Source organism: Astatotilapia calliptera, chromosome 8 (assembly GCF_900246225.1).
Source record: "Astatotilapia calliptera chromosome 8, fAstCal1.2, whole genome shotgun sequence".
NCBI lineage: Eukaryota > Metazoa > Chordata > Actinopteri > Cichliformes > Cichlidae > Astatotilapia > Astatotilapia calliptera.
The window spans coordinates 17,412,975-17,435,004 of NC_039309.1; the positions used below are offsets into that span (position 1 = coordinate 17,412,975).

The following is a 22,030-nucleotide window of genomic DNA, read 5'->3' on the forward strand; positions in this document are numbered from 1 at the left end:
TAAACGAACAAATGAGGACAAAGTGCTAAAATGCTAGGCTCGATAAATAAACGCGCTGGTGTGGCTTGAGGACGCAGTGCCACAGTGAAGTTCATATACCTTGTATAATTGTAATGATATAAATTGTTGTCACCCATGCGCCGGTCTGCCACGTGAGGGAGGCGCAAAATGGGATCTTGAGCCATTTTTTTCTTCTTTTTTTTTCTTTTTGCCTCCCTTCCTCTCTCCTCCTCAAGATGAAATTTGAAACCTGGGCCATTTCAGCCAAGTCTGTCCCCCGGGCTCTCAGTTCCTCCGGCTTCAAACACAGCTCTGCATCACCCAGCTCCATTTGGCTTCTTTAGAACTAAATCACTTTTGACACACTGACAGGAAAATATTATCCGTTTTTACGAACCACCCATTCAATTAACTTTTTATTTTTTGCAGGTTTTTTTTTCTTTTCTCTTTCTTTTTTTTGCCTGTCAGTTGCATGTGGATTCAAAACTATCCGAAAAAGAGCCTGAAGACCACCAGCATTAAAAAAAAAAATAAACCTCTCTGAGTCAAAACACTTCTCCTGCTGCAATCAGGCCGGGATGCGGGTGGTCCTGATTGTACACTGATCTCAAAATAGTTGAATCATCACCGGCATCCTTTCTTTTGTCTCGGTAGCATCCCTGTCTCTCCACTTATATTGTTTGTGGGATGTAAAGACCCGCTGAAGTACTTTGGCTTGTTTTGGCATTTTTTCCCCCTCTCCATAAAGGAATTACGCTGTTTCGCCGGGAGGAGAGATTATGGCAAGATTTTTGTTGAACATAAGTCTCGTTTTGGTTTTGTTCGGATTATTTTTGCTCTCTTTTCCATCTGCAAGAGCCGAGCCGGGGTTGCTGGATGAAGAGGAGGAGGAGAGCTCCTGCCAGGGTGCTTTTGACCTGTACTTCGTGCTTGATAAGTAAGTGGAGGTTTTTAGCAATACACCACAAATAAGCTAACTTTTTGTTGTTGTCAGAGGTTTTTTATTATTATTATTATATTTTAATATTCTTTTGAAGCATGTCATTCTCAAAGTGTGAACAAACTAGCCGCCGCTGTTTTAAGGAAAGGGGAATGATAGAAAAGTTTAACTTTTGACATAAAAAAAAGACTGAAAAAAGAAAAAAAAAGTCGGGCTCGAGAGCTTGCAGCCGATTAGCATCTGCGCGTGTGTGCGCGCGCGTGATGACGTTGGAGAGGAGGCTGACTGTCAGAGTTCAGGCTGCTGAATAAGCGAAAACACCGAGTGGGGTTTTGGAAGCAAATCCCGCGATATATGTTGGCTTAAATTGTTTAACCCTCGTCTTCTATATCTGGCAATTCGTTTTTATAAAGAAATACAACTTTTTAAGCAGTTTCCTTTATTCCCATCCATTCCGAAGGGATTTTTTTTTAATGTGACTGCTCACCGTTCGCTCTTTCATTTCCACTCTGTACGCCCACATAGGAAAAATGTTGTGGTTAAGTGACATCTTTGAACTGGACTTCAACAGCTGGAGAGAAAATAAAATGTCAGAGAAACTTCTGGAGTGCCTGCCCTCTCTCCTGCTCGCTATTTTCTAACATGTCATTTTTTCTGCATTTACTTTGAAGACATGAACATGACTGTGATTCAGTTATATTCAGTTTATTTTAGAGCACAAATGGTACAAATGTTGTGGAGAATCTGTTTAAAGCAGTGATGCTGCTCTCATGTTTTGACTGCCAGCAGTTATCTTGAGATAATCTTACTATGATTAAAAAACATTTAACCAGCAGCACCTACAATCTAATTTGCGAACATGAACCAGTGCCAGAAATGGGAGGGGAAAGAAGAGGAGACAGGAAACAACAACATTTATGGATAATGTGGTATTAATTTGGTGAAGGAAATGTTGCACACAGCACCTTTTTTTTTTTTGGTGGGGAGGGGGGGCTTCATGGGGTATTTAAAGCATCTCCGTTGCCATTGGCTTTTTCCAGAGGGGAAAAAAAGACTCCATATGTAAAGACGGTAAAAGGGTCTTCCTATGTCCATTGAAGTTTACAGAATCTTAGTAAGGCTTAGTTTTTTCCTGGAACTCAGTCCCAAGAAAACACATGCAAAGACACACACATACACACACACGCAAAACACAGGACTGCTTCCCAGATGTGGACGGCTGTGTTCGTCTTGTGCTGTGAGGTAAACACTGACACATGCTGCAAATAAAGAATCTGCTCATTTTTTCTGTGTGTCTGATGCTATTGTTAGCACTCTTGCGTGCTGCGGTGCCCACTCCAAGGTTGACTAACAAGTCATCATTTGCGGACTTCAAACGAGAGGAAGCTCATTAGAGACCGGTGTCGGCCTCCTACAGCCGTCGCTCACCACCGATCCCTGAGGCCTCAGCTGGCTTTATGAGACACAGTCTCGACCCTGTGCCCTGGTTTATCTTAATGAAAGGTGAAATCATTTAGCTTATTAATACATAAGCGCTGTAGTCATTCTCGTTTTTTTAAATATGTGAGGCAACACTGGGTGCAAAGTTGTGTGTTTCATTCTTTTTGAAGTGTTAAGTTGCTTTATAGTAAGATCAAGCCAGATTCACAGATTTCAACTCTGTTGTTTTTCACTTTTTAAAGATCAGTTTTAAAGCTTAAAGCTGTGCTAGTGGAGCTCTGAGGCTCTAGTTAAGCAGAGCCATACTTTGAGTTAAATCCTCACAAAGACATTGCTAACATGTTGGTGTTTAGCAAGTAAATGTTAGTGTTTATACCCTAAACACACAGTACAGTTTAGGTTCTTCTGTTTCAGTCCTCACCATCGTGATGGACAGACTAACCACCTGATCGATCGACTGCAGATCAAATTGGTAGTTTGTAGAAAATTCGATGGATCAGTTTAAATGTAGAAAAAGGGATGCATGCTGTAAGTGGAGTTTATTGCAGCCTTGAGCATATGATGTCATGTGATGGCTCAAAGTTGTGAGACGCTACTTGTTTAGACATCTGGGTAGCTGCACTCTGATGACAAGGTGGCTAATGGCTGCATGGCAGTCTGCTGAATTTGAAACATCTGGGACAGTGTTTGGAAAAAGTGGTTGCTGTAGCAATATACGTTATTTTAAAATGGTATGTGCCATGAAGATCTGTATGTGAAATTCTCTAGGAGCGTCCAGTCACAGCCTGAAATCCAGTAAATATAGATGTTGGGTCTCATTTTAAGCCCCCAAACCACACACATCTAAGTTCTACTTTAATACACAGGCCATTACATCTAATATAATACAGATGGTTGTGTAAATGGATGCCTTCCAACACATATGGTGGTAAGATTTACAGTATACATATGTAGAAAACAAAGGGTGTCCAGATAAAATGTTATGAAAGAAGAGTACTCGCTGACAAAAACTAAAAATTGTGTTAGTAAATAAAAGTTAATAAAAAAAGGGTTTTAGGCACAGTAACCATCCATAGTTAATAATGTGACATCATATGCCTTTGTTGTGGTGTATTGTTTATGGTCCTCAAGTTAACACAGTAACAAGACTAAGAAGTGTACGAGCAGCTCTGCGAGGCTGTGCTGTAAGCATGCTGACATGCTGCCAAAACGCAACATGTTTTTATCAGCTATTAGCAAAAAAAAAGAAGAAGTTTAGTGAAATAAAGGTCAGCGATATGGCATCATCAAACTCGTGCTAATTCCACAGAAGTCAGTGTATTAATCTTCGTTCGTCTCTATACTGGGCCCCTGGCTGTGGACAGCCAACCCTGGGCTGTTCGTGGCACAGTCATTTTCTAAGTAAACTGCGCATGTACACTACCAGTCAAAAGTTTGGGCACACCTTCTCATTTTATGGTTTTTCTTTATTTTCAAGACTATTTACATTGCAGATTCTCACTGAAGGCATCAAAACTATGAATTAATACATATGGAATTATGTAGTAAACAGAAAAGTGAAATAACCCAAAATATGTTTTATATATGGTAAATGGCCTGCATTTGTATAGCGCTTTTCTAGTCCATAGGACCCCAAAGCGCTTTACACTACATTCAGTCATTCACCCATTCACACACTGGCGATAGCAAGCTACATTGTAGCCACAGCTGCCCTGGGGCGCACTGACAGAGGCGAGGCTGCCGGACACAGGCGCCACCGGGCCCTCTGACCACCACCAGTAGGCAAACATGGGGTTAGTATCTTGCCCAAGGATATTTGGCATGCAGCCAGGATGCAGCCTGGGATCAAACCACCGACCTTCTGATTAGTGGCTGACCTGCTCTGCCACCTGAGCTACAGCCACCCCAATATTAGATTCTTCAAAGTAGCTACCCTCTTTGCAAACTCTTGGCATTCCCTTGATGAACTTCATGAGGTCGTCACCTTAAATGGTTTTCCAACAGTCTTCAAGAGTTCCCAGAGATGCTGAGCACTTGTTGGTGCTTTTGCCTTCACTCTGTGGTCCATCTCATCCCAAACCATCTCGATTGGGTTTAGGTCAGGTGACTCTGGAGGCCAGGCCACCTGGCACAGCACTCCAGGACTCTCCTTCTTGGTCAAATAGCCCTTAAACTGCCTTGGATAATAATAAAGGATTTAGATTTAGGCTTTTGAATAGCAATAAATCTCATAGGATGATAGGGTCCCAAGACCAATACTAACATGCCCTGACCTACAGACTTAGGCTTACAAACAGCGTGCAAACTAAACTAAACCAGCCAACAGATGATGTCCCGACTTTCCAAACAGGACGTTATGAATTTATCATTTAAGTTAGCTTGGTGCACTGTGCATGATGTTCCTAAAATCATGAAGCCTTTTAACCGCTGTGATAATATGTTGCATATCTTTAAGTCCTATATAGCTGCGGGTTTGCATACTTTTTGCATTTGCTGATTCAGACCGGGTGGGTCGCAGCTTGCTGTTTTATATGGAACACATTGCCTGAGGAATGGTTTTGGGTGTGTTCATAGCAGATAAAGGAATTCACATATAGGGTACATGTTAATGTTAAACCTCAAAATGAAGTTTGCATTTCTTTTGATGGGTGGGTGCAGATTCAAATATGGTAAATCAACAGTATCCGGTGATTGAATTTATGCAAAAATGCATTACAACAGTGTTATGCAGTACTAGTCCTTTTTTCCACATCCTCTTTACATTTTACAGTATTACTTTTATTGACTACAGATGGGGAAACACATTATTCAGTTTATTAATTGTGTTAAAAAAATAACAGTTTATCTGTTATTTTCTCATCAAGTCTTGTCGTTGTTTTTGCAAAATGTTTCTCTTGTCTTTTAATGTAGTCACAAGTTAGCGCTCCGGCTGGGCGTTGGGTCATGCTTCCGGAATCCAGACGAGTCAGTGGAAAACCTTAAGTGCAGCTGCAGTCTGTGAATACATTTCAAATGTCTGAATACGTTCTCGCTGTGGAATGACACCCACTCTGTGTTTTGCTGTCTGGGGCTTTTTACAAAATGTTGCTGTGACGTTTACAGCAAGGACAAATGCCTGTTGACATGATATTGTGTTATCTGTCATTCAAGAATTTGGGTTGCAAAAACAAGACTGGGGGAATAAAAAGTAGATATACTGTATCTCATTCTAGCTCTAATATTTGATGCAGAAAGAAGAGCATGCTTTGAAGAATACATAATGTTCATCAGCTTGTTACTTAGTATCAAACCTAACGATTCCTCTCGGTTTTGGAATAGACACGCAGCGTTAGCTCAGCAATCACGCAGTAAAGACTCTGACTTCTGCAGTGGCTGTAAAAGTAGGTTAGTGATTTTAAACAAACAAATCCTTGTTCCCACTCAGTTAAGTTGGTGCGGCATCATTGGCTGCAGGCTGGGGTGGTGTGGGTAGGCCCAGTTGGAATGGTAGATGGACTCCTTAGTGGAGTTTTTTTGTTGTTTGTTTTTTGGGGGGATTGTTTTTTCATCTTCAACACTTTGAACCACGAGAAGAATGTCGCACCACTAAGCTTTAAGGTGTAGGGAGCTTTTTCCCACATGCATGCTGCCCCCTGGTGATTGCATTTAATTTTTATTTGTCTATTTTTTGCATTTGGCAACTGATTGCAAGTTGTTGCAGCAGCCAGCTGGTTGCCCAGAGATGCATGTGTGCAACACTTTCAACCTCTGGGCGACCACTTTCCATCACTAGGCACAGACCAGCTGATTGGAGCCAACCTATTTACAAATTAATCACAGTTCATATCAGACTGACTGCAACCACACTCAAGCAGATTGGAGGTTTATATAATTGCCAATTAATTACTAAACATGGAGAGATTGCCAAAAACTGTGGGAGTAAGCCAGAGAACCCACACTAGACAGTGAAAATATGCAAACTCCACACAGAAAAGTCCCATTCTGGTTTTAAATTCAGGACCTTCTTGCCGTGAGGCAACGATGCTAACCACCACACAGCTGTACTTCCCATTCCAGCTGGTTGTATCCAGAATACTTCAGTAGCTGCGTCAATGTTTGCAATGGAATTTGTGTTTTAGAGTTACTTCTTGGAATTTGAGTGTAAATAGTTAATGTGAATGTTCTGTTTAATTTGAATTTCTGTCGAAGCAGATGGCAACATATTTGCAACAGACAGGAACAGATTTGTGGTTTTCTCCAATTTCACATTATTATCACAAACAATTCCGTACTCGACCCCATTCATTAGCAAACTGATAGAAGACGAGATTGCAAGTTTATTGCACATGGTCTTAACAATTTTGGTGATACTGTGGTCGGCAACCACTGTTTTCTCCACTGTGACTGCAACGTTGAGCAATTTTATTATTACCTAGCCAACTGGAGGTAATAGAGCAACCAATGGATGCAACAATAAAATAATTTTTACTTTTTTTCCCTTAATTTAATTTGTTGTTAGGAAATGAAAGCCTTTTCTAGATCATGTATGTTAATGGTCAAATAGCTGTTAAGGTCTGTTTCGGTTTCCACCAGCTCCAAAGCTAATCGTCAAACCCGTCACTAAATTTGTGTGTCAACTGGTGCTATATAGGTACTTTACATCAGGCTTATTGCTTTCTTCGCATGGCTGATGAGAGCAGTGAAGCAAAATAGCCATACACCCAGAGAGGTGAGCTGAGAGATGCTACAACACTTAATAAACTTAATAAAGTGCAGAGCTGTGTGTTAATTATCTGGGTTTGGTGAAAACCTGAAATATTCTCCAAAGCAGCTTTAGACTGGTATTTTCTTACATAATGCTAATCGTGTTGCAGTGTGTCATTTATCCCACTTAACCATTGAAAGCTCTGAGCTTTTCAGCTCATTATACTAATTAGCAAATATTAGCAGTCTATCACTCTAAACTGAAATGGCAAGTATCTCTAACAAAGAGATGACTGAAAAGTAAAAAATCATACGTGTGTCAAGACTGTTCAGTGGATGGAAATAAAAAGAAAGCCAATGAACATAGAAGGTCATAAACGCTTCAAGTTCTTTGTGCTGTTGATGCCGTACCCTGCTTGTTCTGTCTCCTCTACAATGTTTTTCTTCTTGTCTTTCTTCTGCCCTTCCCCTCCTGCTGAACTTTGTGCTTTCGAGATATACACACAGTCTCTGAGTAATTTTCTGCAGGTCCACTCACTGCGAAATCTATCCAGTCAGCAGAAAAAGACATTACTGAGAATGATTAAAGATTTTTTATTCTTCAGGGCTACTCAAACCCATGGGGGACTTCAACCCACAAGTCACAGTGTGTTTAGCATCAGTGACTAGTAATGATACATAGTACCTCCCTTTGTGCTTTTAGCAATTTTGGAAACTCAAGGTTGCTACAAATAATCATACATATGCATAATGTTGCAGAAGATACGATGTTCCCAATACTGTATAATGCACAATAGCTTGGTCTAAGGGCTGAATGTAAACCTGAATGTAGCACGTATGATGTGACTCAGCTGCAGAGACAAAAGAAAGCAAGACCACCCGATTGTAAATTCAGCAATCTAACCTGAAACTATGCGTCTTAAAACTTTAGAAAAATAGATATTATCTAAATACATATTGTCACATTTGATCTTCTGTATTAACAAGGAAATTGAGTTTACTTCTACTGAAAATCAGATGGAATTGCACCACAAGTAATTTGGATGTTCAAATGCTTCATTCTAGCGTGTCTGAAGCGCTGCTCCCTGAGATCTCACTTTAGTTTGGACAAAGAGCTTAAATGTGTCTCTTACCCGACATTCTTCTTCTTCATTTCCTGTCCTTGCATCTAAAATTATTAGACAAACAATTCAAGAAAACCCCTACAGGTTCCCTACAGGACAACGTAAAAGCAACCATTGCTGCACTTGAGAGCAAAACTGCAAAAGCCACTGTGAAACGGCAGAGGCCCTGTAGCTGTATTTTCATTATAAACCTACACAAAACCTACATTAAACACCTTTTCCTCCATCTGATTTATCTGCAATATGTTCATCAGATTAGTACATTCAATGTTCTTTTAATGTCAAATTATACAGTGTTATGTAATTGGCTGCCACAGTATTTTTCATGTTAAGCTAAGCGTGCTTACTCTTTTTTTTAATGGATTACAGTGTTTTTCCAGGAGTGGTCTTAAATCTGGCAAAACAACTGAAAACTAGCTATTTAGCAACACAGATCTCCAGTCTCTGTAAAACAGAGAACTGCACAGTGACTAAACAGACTGTTTACTTGCTGCTTCGGTCTTCTAGTGGCCATGCTGGCTCAGACAGACCAAAGCAGGTCAGAAACTTGGCCTTGGAGTTGAACTAAATCACTGAACCACTGGCATGTTTTCTTGCACTTTGATATGAGCCAACAGGTTTTTCCCATTATCTCACTCCCACAGTGGAATTGACTGATAAAGCTCTTCATCTTTCCCTTGCTCTGTCCTTCCTTTTCTTTTGCTTCTTTGTTTCTCGGCTCTCAGATGGCTTACAACAAGACACATGGTTTTCATCTCATTAGTACAGAGAAAACGCTGTCACTCGGCTATGACAAGTTGCTATGACACAACTTCACACCGCCGTTGGGCGTCATCACTTAGTCGGCAATCTGTGGCCGGCCCTCACCTTTCTGAACTTTTGCTTTCTGAGTCCAGACCGCACACTGCTAAACTTCGGTGTTCAACTCAGGTCATTAAAATTAGATCAAGGGATTGTGGTGGGAATAAGACACCGTATAAAATGGTGTCATCAAGAATCAGAGAATGAAAAGGACCACTTCCTCTCCCAGCACTGTTTGGACAGGTGAGTGAAACTGCAAGCTAGGCCTCAATCCCACGACTGTAGCCACCTCAGACAATCACAACTGCTCCAAGGCAAACATGAGCCACAGTAGTCCAGAAGCACAGATAAGCAGCTAAAAACCAAACGTGGATGTCCTCAGATTCACCCTCGTGTTAAGTAAATACTCAAGAATGATCCCCACACTTCGTCACAAGTATTAGCTGCAAATTTCACCAGACTTTTTATTCTTTCTCCCCTCCTCTGTTGCTATAATGGAACAATTTGCACAAGAACCTGGCTGCTGCCTTTCCTTCAGGTTTGAACCCGTCTGCATGTGTATGTGGGACTCTTTCTGTTTGCGCTGCACTTTTTATTGAACTAAATGCTACAGTCTACCTCAGACCTTTTTTTTCTTATTATTTTGGGAGAATTTTGTTTAGCTTGTAGGTCTTGTCCTCTTTCTCTGCTCAGTCAGCCTCCCAGGAATGTAAGCCTTGATGTGGGGGGAGCAAGTCATGTCATCAGAACTGCAAAAACACAGAGAAAACGCTTAGAAGAGGCTTTTTTCCCCAGTTGACCGGCGTTTGTAACCATTCTGAATTAAAGGATAAAACCACTAAGAGTTACATAATACATAGATATAATAGTGCAGAGGCGTTTTGGCTTCATTTGAGCAATCAATTGGTTTGTTTTTTTAGCATTTGCTCTTGATAAGGTTTTTGTATGAGTCAAAGAAGTTCTGATAAACCACGCTTGAAATTTCTGTGCAGTAGCTGTAAAATAAGTCTTGAGCTTTGTAAGTCAGACATGTCAGCGTTGCTCGTGGGCAGCTGTACTGACCTCTTGGATATATTAAATGAGCAGTGGAAGTATTATTTCCTACTTTAAACAAAAATTATATGAAACAAATACATCTAACAAAGCATTTAATGAAGGCTTAGAGTCTGGTTTGGCACGATAAAAAGTCTTGAATGACTGAGGCATGATGGGAAACTCCCTGGTATTCCCTGGCTCTATCCTCCCCAAATCCTGGCCAAATTCAATAATTACCCCTCTGCTTCCAAGCAATAACACAAAAACACCAGGGGTTAAAACCTCTTTGACATGCTATTGCAGGAAAATAACATTAGTCACAATTCATTTCCATTTCAAGCCAGGCCATGCAACTGGCGCTGTTTTCCAAAACACCCAACTCCTATAAGAAAGGCTAAGTTGGTTCCTGCAAGTTTAGCTATCCATGTAATACAAATACAAATACACATGACTATTATCAGCTTAAAGCATGAGAAACCTGCTTGCAAGGAATGGTTGATTCACCTTGTTGTGTCTAGAGGTCTCAGACAGCTATATGGACCATTAGTGTGCAAGGAACTCATTCAGCTAGAAAGTAGGATAACAGAGTGGATGTTTAGTCTGTTTCCCATTTTCTCCCATCACAAGGATATGAACTTCCACTTTAAGCATATGACATGCCTTTGTGTTTCGTCTCTTTCTTAGAGAACTGCATAGATGAATGCAGGTGAATAAGTTGAATTAAGATTGAAACAAACAAACAAACAAAACGTACTCATATCAGTACTGAAAATAACACTAAATAATTCCTGCTTCATCCTCTTCCAATTTTACCACCATCAGTTGGCTCATTTACACGTTGTTATCTCTCTGGCTTCTTCCCTAGCTGGTTACTTTATGCCCAAAACTCTCTCCCCTAATGATCGCTCTTAATAAAATCGCCCCACAGCACACATGGTGTCTGGCTAGAGGAAATGAAGGCAGCTCCACAGGGTATCATTTTATGATAGTTCACTTTTATGGAGGATCATCTAGGGAGACCGCGGTCTGTTTCCTCATCCTCAAGGGCCACGTTAATGATACAGGAGTTTGCTAAATCATACTCCCGTTCCTGCCACAAATGACTATTACACACATATTTTCGTTACAAAATAATCCATATTCATAACAAAATTAAGTTTTACATTTATCCCTCTGAGGATCACTAACAAATGGCGTATTAGATTAACTATTTCTTGCTAATGAGTATGATAGCATGTTTGTTATGTTTGGCAGCTCAGGAATGAAAGTCAAATTACTTTAATTAAATAAATTAAAACAGTACTTTTATTGCAAGTAAATGACACGCAGTAAAGGCACTGCTAACAGGTTGAGCAGTTGTGTTTTGCCTGGCATATATACAGCTTGTTCTTCATGTTGTGGAGCTAATGACTAGACCCCCTGTCATTTTTGGCTAACGAAGCTCTTATCCTCTTGTATGAGTACTCTAGCATATGAAGGTTAGAGTCTAACTGATACAGTAGATAACTTATGAAGTTGTTTTTTATGTTTTCATTTTCTTATTTTTATTTGAACTGCTACAATCACTTACTATGATATCAAGCAGAGTCATATTTCTCACATTTTTCTTGATATAACCTTTTTTTAAAATGTGCCATCCGTTTTCTAGATCTGGCAGCGTGAAGGATCACTGGAATGAAATCTATGAGTTTGTGAAGAACTTAGCAGAAAAATTTAAAAGGTAAGAGACACTTAATGAGCGTGTGTGAACAGACACAATTAAGCCAACAGATTTGCATAGATAAATGTGGTAATATAGGTGATATACACCGTATAGTGCAAGATCAACATTTGGAACCAACATTGTCAGTCTCCAAACAGCATGTTGCCTCGTATTCGACTTCCTGGAGCCCAGAGATATAAATTACTGAAGAGAAAAGCACATTTTACAGCGTAGTCACTCTGGTAAAGTGAAAAAATCTGTCCTTACAGCTACAGCTTGCCATATGCTAAGTCACTCAGTATCCGGGCTGATGATTCACTCAGTCTCCAGTAGTTGTGTCAGTGACTACAGGCAAAAATGTCTTTATGTATGTGAGCTGGCTTGGTTTGATGGACTGTCTTTAGTTTAAAGTTCTTTTCCTCCAAATGTCTCTAAGATCTCTCTCATCTCTCTAAGATGCAGATATTGCATCTATAATTTCAAAATTGAAATATCATTCTTAAAATATGGCATATATTTAAAAGCAAAAAGTTTCAATAAATAGCCAGTTGTCAGCCAGACTGAAAGGCTTTTTCCCCACACGGTTTGAAGGCCACAACACCTGGAGCTTTGTGGCCTAGTCATAGCAAAGAACAGCTCCTCCTCAAAGCTGTAGTTTTTTAACAACTATGCAAAAAGTTTTAAACAATCCAAATCTGTGCTAACTTACTGTCTCAAACAAGAAACACACATTCTTGCTTCAAATAATTGAAGTGTGAGTAATTCCTTTCACCAGTAAACAGAACTTTTCCACATCTGAAGATTCAGCAATGCAGCCTCAATATCAACATTTATGTCACTGTCACGCAACAAAGGGTTCAAATCCTGCACACTGGAACAACTTCATGTCACATGGCTTCTTTGTGTGCTCTAAACAAATAATCGATCTCAAGCTAGAAACACAGATTGCTGGAGTGAATCAGTTAAGTCGTTTGTCTCCAGCAAGATATCTGTTGAAGAAAAGAGAAGAAAGAAAAGTCATGAATACGAAGAGTTATTTTATGTTTTCTAGGAAAATTGTTATATTGTTTGTGTTTTATTGTTATTACTTAGAATAACTGTTTCTGATCAATCTCAGATGACATAGAAATGTTTGTATTGCTCACACATGGTGTTGTCCTTAGTGGACGAATACTAATATCTGTACTTCCTGGTCATTCTTTTGGGTGAACCGTTAATAATACGTGTGATGCTTTATTTGCTCTTTCTTTTTACCTTTTATAGTCCTATGCTGAGGATGTCTTTCATAACATTTTCCTCAAGAGCGTCCATCATTTTGAAACTGACGGAAAACAGGTGAATTAATTTCTCTTATATAACCTTACAATGAATACAACCTTTTAATGTCAGTATTTAGACACAGCTAACATTAGCTGAGTGTTTTCGTGTGCAAATTTTTGTAGCATGAAGTGATCTCACGCGACAGTAAACTTAATCCACTGCATCAGAATCAATGCAGATAAAACTGAAAATTGGCCCATGTCACTGTGGAACTGTCACAGAATAACATTTGTTGAATAAGAGACAAGAATGAGAATGAGAGCACTGATAATTGCTATTGTGTAAACAAGTTTCATTTCTAACAGAAGTGGCTATAGCTTAGAATAGAATAATCCTTAAGTAGTGAAAGTATTCAGATATTTTGCTGGTCAAGCCCCCAAATATGTCATTGTCAATAAATTCACAGCTCAAAGGAACACAACACATAAGAAGCAACGATTTTAATGCAGTTAAAAAAAAAATCTTAAATGCAAATATTGAATACATGTAAGCAAGATGGGATCCCCCAGAAGCTAATAGTAGTAAATTAAACTAATAAAGACAAAACTGAAAACAGGAGTGCTAGGAAGTCCCAAGTGAGTCAGTAATTAATAAGCAAAAATGTAAACAGCAACTGATGCAAAATACTGGTGCTCTGAGAATCCCCAGAGCACTATTTCCTTTGGCTTGGTGTGCAAGTGTCTTGTTGTGTTTTAAAAGTATTTTTGAGAAAAAGTTCTGAACCAGTTTTGTGTCTACACGTAACTTTTAAGCTGTATCTATAGGCACTTTGTTATTAGCATCTTATTATTTCTTCTCATTTCCTTAGTTGAATCTACAAGAAATTGGCAAAGATAACATAGTTTAGTGGATAAATAGAATATAAAATAGTATTTTTGCACCAAGAGTGGGATACCCACTAATCAGCTGAATCACCTTGGCATACTCTGCAGAGATATGCCAAGGTGATTCAGCTGATTGCTGGGAATCACATTGCTCTACATACATACAAAGGCATAGGTATGCCAAATTATACAAGAACTGGACTGAAAATTAGTGGCAACAGGTCTTTGTGGAATGATGAAATTTCAAATTTTTGGTGCAAATAATCACCCTACATATATATGAAGGAGGTCAGCTGAGAAGTATAACAATGAGCATCTAGAGCCATCCATAAAATATGGTGAATGATCTGTCATGGTTTGGGGCTGTATTTCAGTCAGTGGTAGGAATCTTGTAAAAATTGATGGAATTATGAATGCAGAAAAGTAGTTTCAGAGTTCAGTCCACCATGCAGTATCAGGAAAGCATCTGACTGGCAGCAGCTTCATTCTTCGGCTTGACAATGATCCCAAATGCACTGCCAATGGAGTAAAAGCATAACTGGATAGAAAAATACACAATGAAACACTGTCAGTCATGGATTGGCCTCCCCAGAGCCCAAACTTCAGCATTATTGAATGACACTGGAGAACTATTCCTGAATACTTAAAAAAATTATAAGAAAGCTTGAATATAAGAGTTGAGTTTGTGTTGAAGAATAATGGTGGTCATACCAAATATTGACTTTCAAGCTCATTAGAATTGTACAAACTCTGTATTTGCTTTATATATAATAACCAAAAAAGTTTAATCAGTACCGTAGGTTAGCTTCCAGAAATGCACAGGCAGGACAGGAATCCAATTGTGCTTTGTTACTTTCTGCAGAGTCGACATCACGAAGGGTTTGAACGCACTGAACAGAGAGGTTCCCGGTGGAGATACCTTCATGCACCTCGGATTACAGCTTGTGAGTGTGTGCTGTAATGTGTAACATTTTTACACTGCAAAATCAGTCTGTTAAGAACAGAGCTACTCAAGGCTCCTTCTATTACCTGTTTAAATCTGAAATGTGCTATGACTTTATTTAAAGGCAAATCAGCAGATAAGGAAAGAGAACTTTGGTAAGTATTAATAAACATAATTATCTCATTTTTTGGGCAACAATGGAGCACATGGTGAAGTTACAACACAGCGTATATGATTTGCAGGTACTGCCAGCGTGATTATTGCTCTGACTGATGGAGAGCTACATGAGCATCAGCTTAGAGATGCACAACATCAGGTAACAAATTCACACTAACACTGATTTTCCAGGGGACTCTGGTTAGAGCTCAGTAACAGGGCTAAACTGGAAGCAGAATTGCTCTCATTAGCTTCATGACTGACAGTTTTCTGGAGTTTGCTCAACTTTTTGCCTTTGTTGTTCAAACAGGCGAATGAAGCCAGATCTCTGGGAGCTATTGTGTACTGTGTTGGTGTCAAAGACTTCAACGAGACACAGGTAATTCAGATGTAACAAATTTGTGCAGTATATGGAAGTTTATTCCCTTTAATCCCCCAAATATAAGACATTTGATTAGAGAAAAAAGCAAAAATTCACCACAGGACATGTACTCTACCACATGTGCTCATTATTCTGGAAAAGAAGAAATCTTACAAATTGGGTAACCCATCATTTTCCCTGTGAACCAACTCCAGTGATTTTTAACTCTGATCTCTTCAAATGTTCTCTTACTGTACAGTTCTTTACCTCTAAAACATCTGAAATTGCTTCAAATGAGTATGAGTGCATTTGAGGCAGCTTTCCCCCTGTCATGGCCTCATCTTTCATTGTTGAAGTTTATTTAGCCTCCTTTGATTATTTAGTTTGTTAATCCTTCCTCTGTTCTCTTCTGTTTGTGTACCTCTGTCTGAACTTCTTTCCCACTGTAGCTGGCCACCATTGCAGACACCATTGAACATGTGTTTCCTGTGTTGGGAGGCTTCCACGCCCTGCGGGGTGTCATTGATTCGGTAAATAAATACTTTTCCTTGCAGAGAAACTAGCCCATACAGGCTCCGTTCAGACATCTGTATTTACATATTCAACACAAGATCCCTTTTCACTGCAATGTCATTTTAAACAGTTGTTTATTTGAAAGCAAAACCTGACTTTTGAAAACACTATTGTACAATTTCATAATGACTGAATATCTCTTTAAGATTTTAGATTTTATTTTCTCTCAGACCAGTTAATACAGTGCTCGACTTGTCTAGGTTTCAACTCTCTGCTCAGTATTCTGTCATGCAACACGCAGAACTGTAACTCTTTGTGTATACTGGCTGAAACACACACAGTCAGAGTTCAGTTCAAGCAGGGTAAGCTACTTCAACTTGCGTTCTCTCCTACAGCTAGCATGGTGGAAAAAAAGCTTTTTATCAGCTCACTGAGCAATATTTTGCTTTTTCAGTTTCGGATCTGTGACAATCACAGTGACAGTGTAGGATCAAGTGAATCAAGGACCAGTCGCGCAGGTTTGAGACTTGTTCACGAACATCTGGCAACCACCGGTCATGGGGGTCAAATTAGTATTCATCAACTGGTAGAGAGTGGTTGTTTGAGGTTTATGGCAGTCATTGGGAAAATGACTGATAAATCTCGAGTCACATGGTCTTGTTGACTGATCAGTGACCCCCATTTTCCCCTAGCAGCCTACCTGTCAGTTGGGAAAAATGTGTGTTCCTCAGCTGGTCGGCAGAAACATTCTTTGTGATTGCTTTGGTTGTTAGGATATTGTTGCGGTCTCCCGTGGTTTGCATGGAAGTGATGGACTTGTCTACAAACACTGGCCAGCTGCTCTCTGAGCTGAAGTGAAAATGTAAGAACTGCAATACAAACCGGAATTGGAGACCTTCATTGTGAAAGTTGTTTCTTTTGAAACATGTTGGCTGAAGCTCTGAGGCAAACCTCCATTTCTGTTTAATACCACTCAGCTAGTAGTTGGAAGTGTTTGCAGACAGACGTGAATCTACAGGCAAAGCTGTCTTTCTCACCCACCAACAGCCAGCAACCTCCAGGAACGGCTGCCAATCAGTCTGGGAAAATGTAATTTTCCCTTGAAATCTGTGGCTGTATCACATCCAAATTTTAGGCAATGACATCACATGAGAAATCTCAATATACTCAGCTAAATCACAATTTTCTAAAGCCTAATATTCTCAGCTGCAGTCGTCCTTTCGGCGAATAATAAACAAAGGTAGGCTCATAGTCGTTAGCCAGTGACCAGATCATTTCCAGCTGAAATGATTGTCATTTGAACATTTAATCCGTTGTAGCTCCAAGAGTTTGATAATGGTCAAATAGCTAAAAACATTATCTTATGTAATTACCAAATCATTTTTCCTTGACCTTAATGGAATGCATTGTGTGTCTCACTGTTTTATTACGCAGAGTATATAAAAAAGAAAAAAACCCTGAAAAATATCTAAGGCTGGAATTTCTTTTAAAAGATTTTCACTTCCTATTTAAAGGATCGGTCATTTTTAAGTCTTGCTTTTATTAATGCTTTAAACATCTCTAATGTAAAAGTATTAAGATTGGAGAACATAACCATCGGAAAGTAAGTTACACTAGTCCCTTCACTTTGATAATTTAAGATAAAGTTGTCACAATGAGATGTGCAGAGTGTAGAGTCAGAGTCATAAAAGGCAGGATTCAGAACTCGGAGGATCCAACAGCTAAAAGCTTTAATTGCTAAAAGGTAGGATAAAAGGTATATCAATGTAAAATAAATCCATAAAGAGAACTGAAGATCTCAAAGGGTTGAAAAGAGGGGAATGAATCGCAAGCATTACAAATCATGTGACAAAAATCAAACAGGATTATTTATATGCACATGACTAACTGGGGATTGGAAACAGAATGGGGAACTAGAGGCTGATGGAGGTAATCAAGACATAAGATCTTTCAAAGCAGGAAATAACAGGAAATAACTAAAAGAGCACTAGTGCTTACATAAATACTTACACTTAGCAAGATCTCAGACAGGGGAACAAAGAGGAACCAACACAAAAACAGAGAAATGAGACAAAGGGTGCGAACTGCAACTGTCATAGATAAAAATCAAGACATTAACCACGACACATGAAACTGAAACTCAGAACAAATCAGTCGTCAAGAAAAGACAGAAATTAGAGACTCAATAATAATATCACCAGGGAGAAAAACTCATCATTGTACTAAAATAATAAGGAAATCAAAACATGAAAGTATTCAGCTGTATTTGCAAAGCAGGGAGAGTTTTGAGTATTCTGGGAAGAGGTTTAACCCAAACTTGTTTTTTAGACACACACTGATAAGTATTATTAAGGATTATTTTACATCAGATGACTCCCAAATATACTCAAAACATATTAATTGAGCTCTTGGCTCATGAACAAGGCTAGTATCAAAATAAATGTGGAAAAATCACTGCTGTCTTTTCTCCCCCAGATCATCAAGAAATCCTGCATTGAAATTTTGGCAGCTGAGCCTTCCAGTGTTTGTGCAGGAGGTGAGGAGCTATAAAACTCACACATTCACAATTACAGCCTGAACTCGGTCCCTCCTGAGTCATCGACACATATGCCAGCAAACCATTGCTCCTTCCACTGTGTCATTTTCATTAGTGGGTGCCTGGTCTCGGCTTCTTTGAATTATGACAATCCCAGACTGAAAGAAATGACCATTTATGGCCATCCAGGTTACTTACAGGAAATCTGCTGGGATGGGGTAACACGGAGGGAATAATATTACAGTCTCATTAAATATTAGAGTCTCATTAAAAGGAGGGACCGTGAGACGGGGGGCAGGGGTGAGATTTCCTGCAGATATGATGTAAAGTAGACACCATTCTTTACTCTCCTGCCAAGAGAAAGATTATGACAGTTAAAGCAACAATAAATGGACATTAAAAGCCACAAATGAACAGATAAAAGCAGGGTTGGATTAAAAGTTTCTGGCAATAGCAGAAGGACTTTGACTGTTTTTCACATCTGCCTTTTATGAAGCAATGAATTACTTTCACCCATAAAGAGGGAAATTATTTAACTTCACACTGAATATTATACCATGGCCTGCTGCTAGAGCAAGCTGCCTCACAGATTTAACCTTATTATATACGTATACGGCTGATATATAACAGTAGTTTCAATTTTTGACAGGCAACATTGTAACTATTTAAGGTCCAGCAGAGACATTAGTTCTATTTATTTTATATTATTCATTTTTATTGTATTTTAAAGCAATGTAAGGAGACTAAGGCCCATGCTATTTTCTCTACATGACAATGGTGGAAAAATAAGCTCAGTTTCACTCAGGTCCACTACAGTCAAGATATTGTTATTTTCTCATCCACCTTATGACATGGATAAGATGGAGAAAACCCTTGTATTTGCAAAGGTGCATAAGTGCAAGCCAGGGAGGACATTAATAACAGGAGTTGTGGCACTGATTTAGTCAGAAACAGCAAGAAAAGCAGGAGCTGCAATAAGGGTGGGTTGCAAGGCAGCTTGCAGACGCGCAGCAACTGTGGAGAGGCTTAAATAGAACGACCTGTGTGAGACTGATAAGCTAAGCTGAGCTGAGCTGGAGGCTTCTTGGCTTTTCTGAAATAATACTACATCATTAGAGAGACATCACACCATGCTGGTGTGCAACTGTGCCACATTAAACAGGAAAGTGAGCTTTGTTTAGGATAAAGTAATAAAGTGTCAGATTTTTCTTAGCAAAGACTGTCTGCCAAGTGTCTAAAATGTAAAATTACCTTGTATAACCAGAGTCTTTTCAAGTGGTGGTGAAAGGGAATGGGTTTCTCCATGCAAGAAACATCGACCAGGTGCTCTGCAGCTTCAAAATCAATGACACCATCACCATCAGTGAGTACACCTATGCTTTGTTTCCTTAATATAAATCAAGCTGAATTGTGACAGATGCATGTGTTATTAGTATACAGTTTCTATGAGGAAAAAGTAGAAACCCTCACAAAGAAACAAAATTCACTTTTCACTCGTGTATGTTGTCTGTACATGCTACATATATGCCACATAGCTCAGTTCTTTTTTCTTGTAGATGAAAAGCCAGCTGATGTAGAAGACACATTCTTATTGTGTCCAGCTCCTGTTATCGATGAAGTTGGAAAGTAAGTCCCTCTTCTTTATAACTTCATGATTTCATTTAGTTATGCAGATCCACTTTCATCACCCTTTCAAGCAAAAGTGCTCATACTTCAGTGCCGTCCATGTGCATCTTAGACCACATAAATATATTCGCATGTATATGTGCACAGACCATAAGACGCCTGCTGTACATTAGCTGTTTATGATCCCCATCCGAGGCCAGATTCCTCCGTTCTCGATCCCAGTAGAGCTTACCAAAATAAAAGAGGCTCTCTCACTGTGGCAGCATATTCAGTGGTAAACCCTTCATAAATACGTCTTAGTTCTATCGTAAATTAGAACAGAGCAGTGAAAACTAAAGCAAATTCTTGGTAGACATAGATAGAAAGTACTGCCTCAAGAAGAAAAACGTAATAAAAGCTAACACTGTTCCACATCTGCATGTAAATTGATACCACATCAATAGTTTGTTTAAAATTTGCTCTGAAGTGTCCAAAAATGAATCAGTTCTGGTATAATGACTTTCAAATTATTGTAGTCCAAGTTTAGATGAGATTCAAATCAGGGATCTGTGCTTGTTGAGGTTCATGAAGCAATAGAAAAAATGAGCTGCATTTTAAAGTTCAGGATCACAGGGCATTAAAAAGAAGTGTTTCTGTCAGTGTTCAAAGGGGCAATGAAGGGCTCTGAAAACTAAGACAACTGAGGTTGGCCTACTCGAACTTTGACCACATGACTGTCACACAAGTTCTCGGTGTAACCTAAGAAGGGGCCAGAATTGCTTCTCATCAGCTAGCTGTGTTCTCCTTTTAGAGCCCAACTATGCTCCAACATCAACAATCCACAAACCTCTCTAACCTAAGTCTTTATGGGAAGAAAAGTACACTGGGCCACAGAATACAAGGTTGAGTGGATGGTGGTAAAGACTTTAAACACACAAAGTAGGCAGGCGAGACCTTGTCAGCTAATACCAGAGGTTCTCTTCTCACGCTTTCTTTCTTGACTTTTTTAGGGTACTTCTTGTATTTCTATAATTGTTTACAAATTCCTTTATTTAACACTAGAGGTAATATTTGTGCTGGCTGTGGTACGGTAGCAGAGAGAAGTTGATTTGCGTCCTTGGAGAAAGATTTAGGAAACCTGGAGTGATGGCTCCGATGCTGAAACTTCAGTCAAAGGTGGAAGGACTGTAAAGCAGATGTGGTGGCATTACAACCCCACAACTTCCCGCTGATTAGATTCATTTGGATCTTTGTTTGTTGTTCTGATCTTACCTTAGCACTTGTAAACTTTCAAGTTCTTTCAAATCTAAACACCACCTCCAGACTCTCTCTTTTACTCCACTTCTGCAGCTTTTAGTGCCAGGCTGGCTCTTTTTGACCTATTTGCTAGTTTCTGTGGAACCTCACCACAGCTCCTGCCTGCCCATCTGTTTATTTTTCTCTCTCTTTTCTGTCTTTTATCATTACCTCCTTATTTGAGCCCATCATCACTCCTCTGCGCTGTCTGCTTCTGCAGCTTCGGCTGATCAAAGCTATGTAGCGCCTACCCTGGCCTTGCCATGTGTGTTTATGTATGATTCTCAGCAGAGTGTAAAAACTTCTTAGTGAGGTTTTGAAACTCTTCTGAAACTCAGACTAATAAAGTAGGTTCTTGACCAATTAATCAGTGTATCGTTTCTATACTGCACATCTAAAAGTGTGAGTGGGTGTTTATCTCTCCTGTCTGTTTCACTTCCTTACTTAATAGCTGTCTATTACACCAGCCTACATTTCCTCCCCAGGTTTTCTTGTAATAGTTTCCTTTTATGAGACACTACATTATACTACAGACCACTATGATCAGTGATGGTCATTGGCCTTTTACTCCCATTGGCATTTTTTGCTGCAGTAAACTTGATGACATGGCTACATATCAAAAGGACTTAATCTCTATTTAGCCCTTAACAGATGCGCTAGTTAGCATTAGGATTTGGTGCTATATAAATGACATTTTTATTGGTTTTATTGGTAATATGGAAACTAAAATGCCGTCAGTCAGCCACTGAGA

At 39.4% G+C, this 22,030-nt stretch overlaps 1 protein-coding gene across 1 annotated transcript in view; it reads left to right on the forward strand.

The window, feature by feature from the left end:
- The first annotated feature begins 248 nt into the window (after positions 1 to 248).
- The window catches only part of antxr1c (ANTXR cell adhesion molecule 1c), a 36,111-nt gene continuing 14,329 nt past the window's right edge, over positions 249 to 22,030 (forward strand). The window contains exons 1-11 of the mRNA XM_026177156.1: positions 249 to 937; positions 11,672 to 11,743; positions 12,989 to 13,060; positions 14,732 to 14,813; positions 14,937 to 14,967; positions 15,055 to 15,128; positions 15,279 to 15,347; positions 15,779 to 15,859; positions 18,318 to 18,378; positions 19,643 to 19,741; positions 19,935 to 20,004. Coding sequence (XP_026032941.1) covers positions 780 to 937; positions 11,672 to 11,743; positions 12,989 to 13,060; positions 14,732 to 14,813; positions 14,937 to 14,967; positions 15,055 to 15,128; positions 15,279 to 15,347; positions 15,779 to 15,859; positions 18,318 to 18,378; positions 19,643 to 19,741; positions 19,935 to 20,004 — 869 coding nt within the window. The 5' untranslated portion in view covers positions 249 to 779. The remainder of the gene's footprint in view (positions 938 to 11,671; positions 11,744 to 12,988; positions 13,061 to 14,731; positions 14,814 to 14,936; positions 14,968 to 15,054; positions 15,129 to 15,278; positions 15,348 to 15,778; positions 15,860 to 18,317; positions 18,379 to 19,642; positions 19,742 to 19,934; positions 20,005 to 22,030) is intronic.